At 53.2% G+C, this 1,158-nt stretch overlaps 1 protein-coding gene across 1 annotated transcript in view; it reads left to right on the forward strand.

Annotated features, from left to right (window-relative positions):
* The window catches only part of PTSG_13046 (uncharacterized protein), a gene marked incomplete at both ends in the record, with an annotated part of 7,981 nt that extends 7,905 nt beyond the window's left edge, over nt 1–76 (forward strand). Inside the window, one exon of the mRNA XM_004988757.1 lies at nt 46–76. Within this exon, the coding sequence (XP_004988814.1) occupies nt 46–76 (31 nt within the window). The remainder of the gene's footprint in view (nt 1–45) is intronic.
* Between the last annotated feature and the right edge of the window lie 1,082 nt (nt 77–1,158).

Raw genomic sequence — 1,158 nt, forward strand, 5'->3', positions numbered from 1 at the left:
ATCAACGCAGCAGAGAGGTAGGTCAATGCGGGGGAGTGTTGACAGGCAAGTCCTGTCTGCTGAGTCGTATCATTGACCTCCCTTCTTCACGACACCACAACTTTGCATTCACCTCTCTTGTGTTCTGGAATGTTCACGTGATTTCCCTCCAACCTGTTGCACGTGCAGTGTTTAGCTTGTGTGGTTGCTCGATGTTACATGTTCTTGCATAACACACCACATAACCACACAACTCTCAACAAACACTGCCACGTCACCACTTTGCGTTGTCGACAATTCTTGTCTTCTGCTCTGTTTCTTTCTGTTGGAGTGTTCATTCATCCTACATCCTTGTTTGCTTCACAACTCAAGTAAACACACACAACTCTCTCTTGCCAAGACAATCTCCCACACAACACACAGCACACTCTGCACACACAGCACACACACACACACACATACACACACACACACACACACACACACACAAGTCTCCAACAACAGCACCACCACCATGAACTTACAACAACCACGGCACTCTGCCTGCACATTCTGCGCACTGCGGAACAACACCACCGGGAAATCCTCTCCACTCTGGCGGACCTCGCCCAGACCACAAGAAAGGAAATTGTGGAGCGCAAGGCCGCCTTCCGCGAGGCCCAGGAGCGTGCCGAAGGCGTCGAGGACCTCAAGAAGAAGAAGAAGAAGGACCACAAGAAGTCCCGAGCGGCGTCGCCGTCTAACAACCCGTGCAAGAGGGCAAAAGGTGCAGCAGCAACAACACCACCCGCCACAGCAACAACAGTCACAGCAGCAGCCACAGGCAAATCCCCAAGACCTGCCTACTGCTTCCAGCACTTGGCGCCACAGCTGACAGCAGACAAGCTAAGCAACCTCTTCGCCACACTGCGCAACCACAAAAAAATAAGCCAAGATCCGATGCTGTCAATCCTCCGACAGCACGGCGTGGGGATACCGGGACCCACCGAAATGGATGACGGCCACCATGGTATGTCTGTGCGCATGCTTGCGTGTTTGCCTTGTCTGCTTGATGACCCTACTCGCATGCCTGCTGTTGCTACATCATGCATCGCGGTGTGTGTCCCAGCTCGACCAACGCGACGCACACAACCAACTCATACACACGCACCCACAACCAACTCACACGCGCGCATGCAT

This window comes from Salpingoeca rosetta (assembly GCF_000188695.1).
Source record: "Salpingoeca rosetta unplaced genomic scaffold supercont1.33, whole genome shotgun sequence".
Taxonomy (NCBI): domain Eukaryota; class Choanoflagellata; order Craspedida; family Salpingoecidae; genus Salpingoeca; species Salpingoeca rosetta.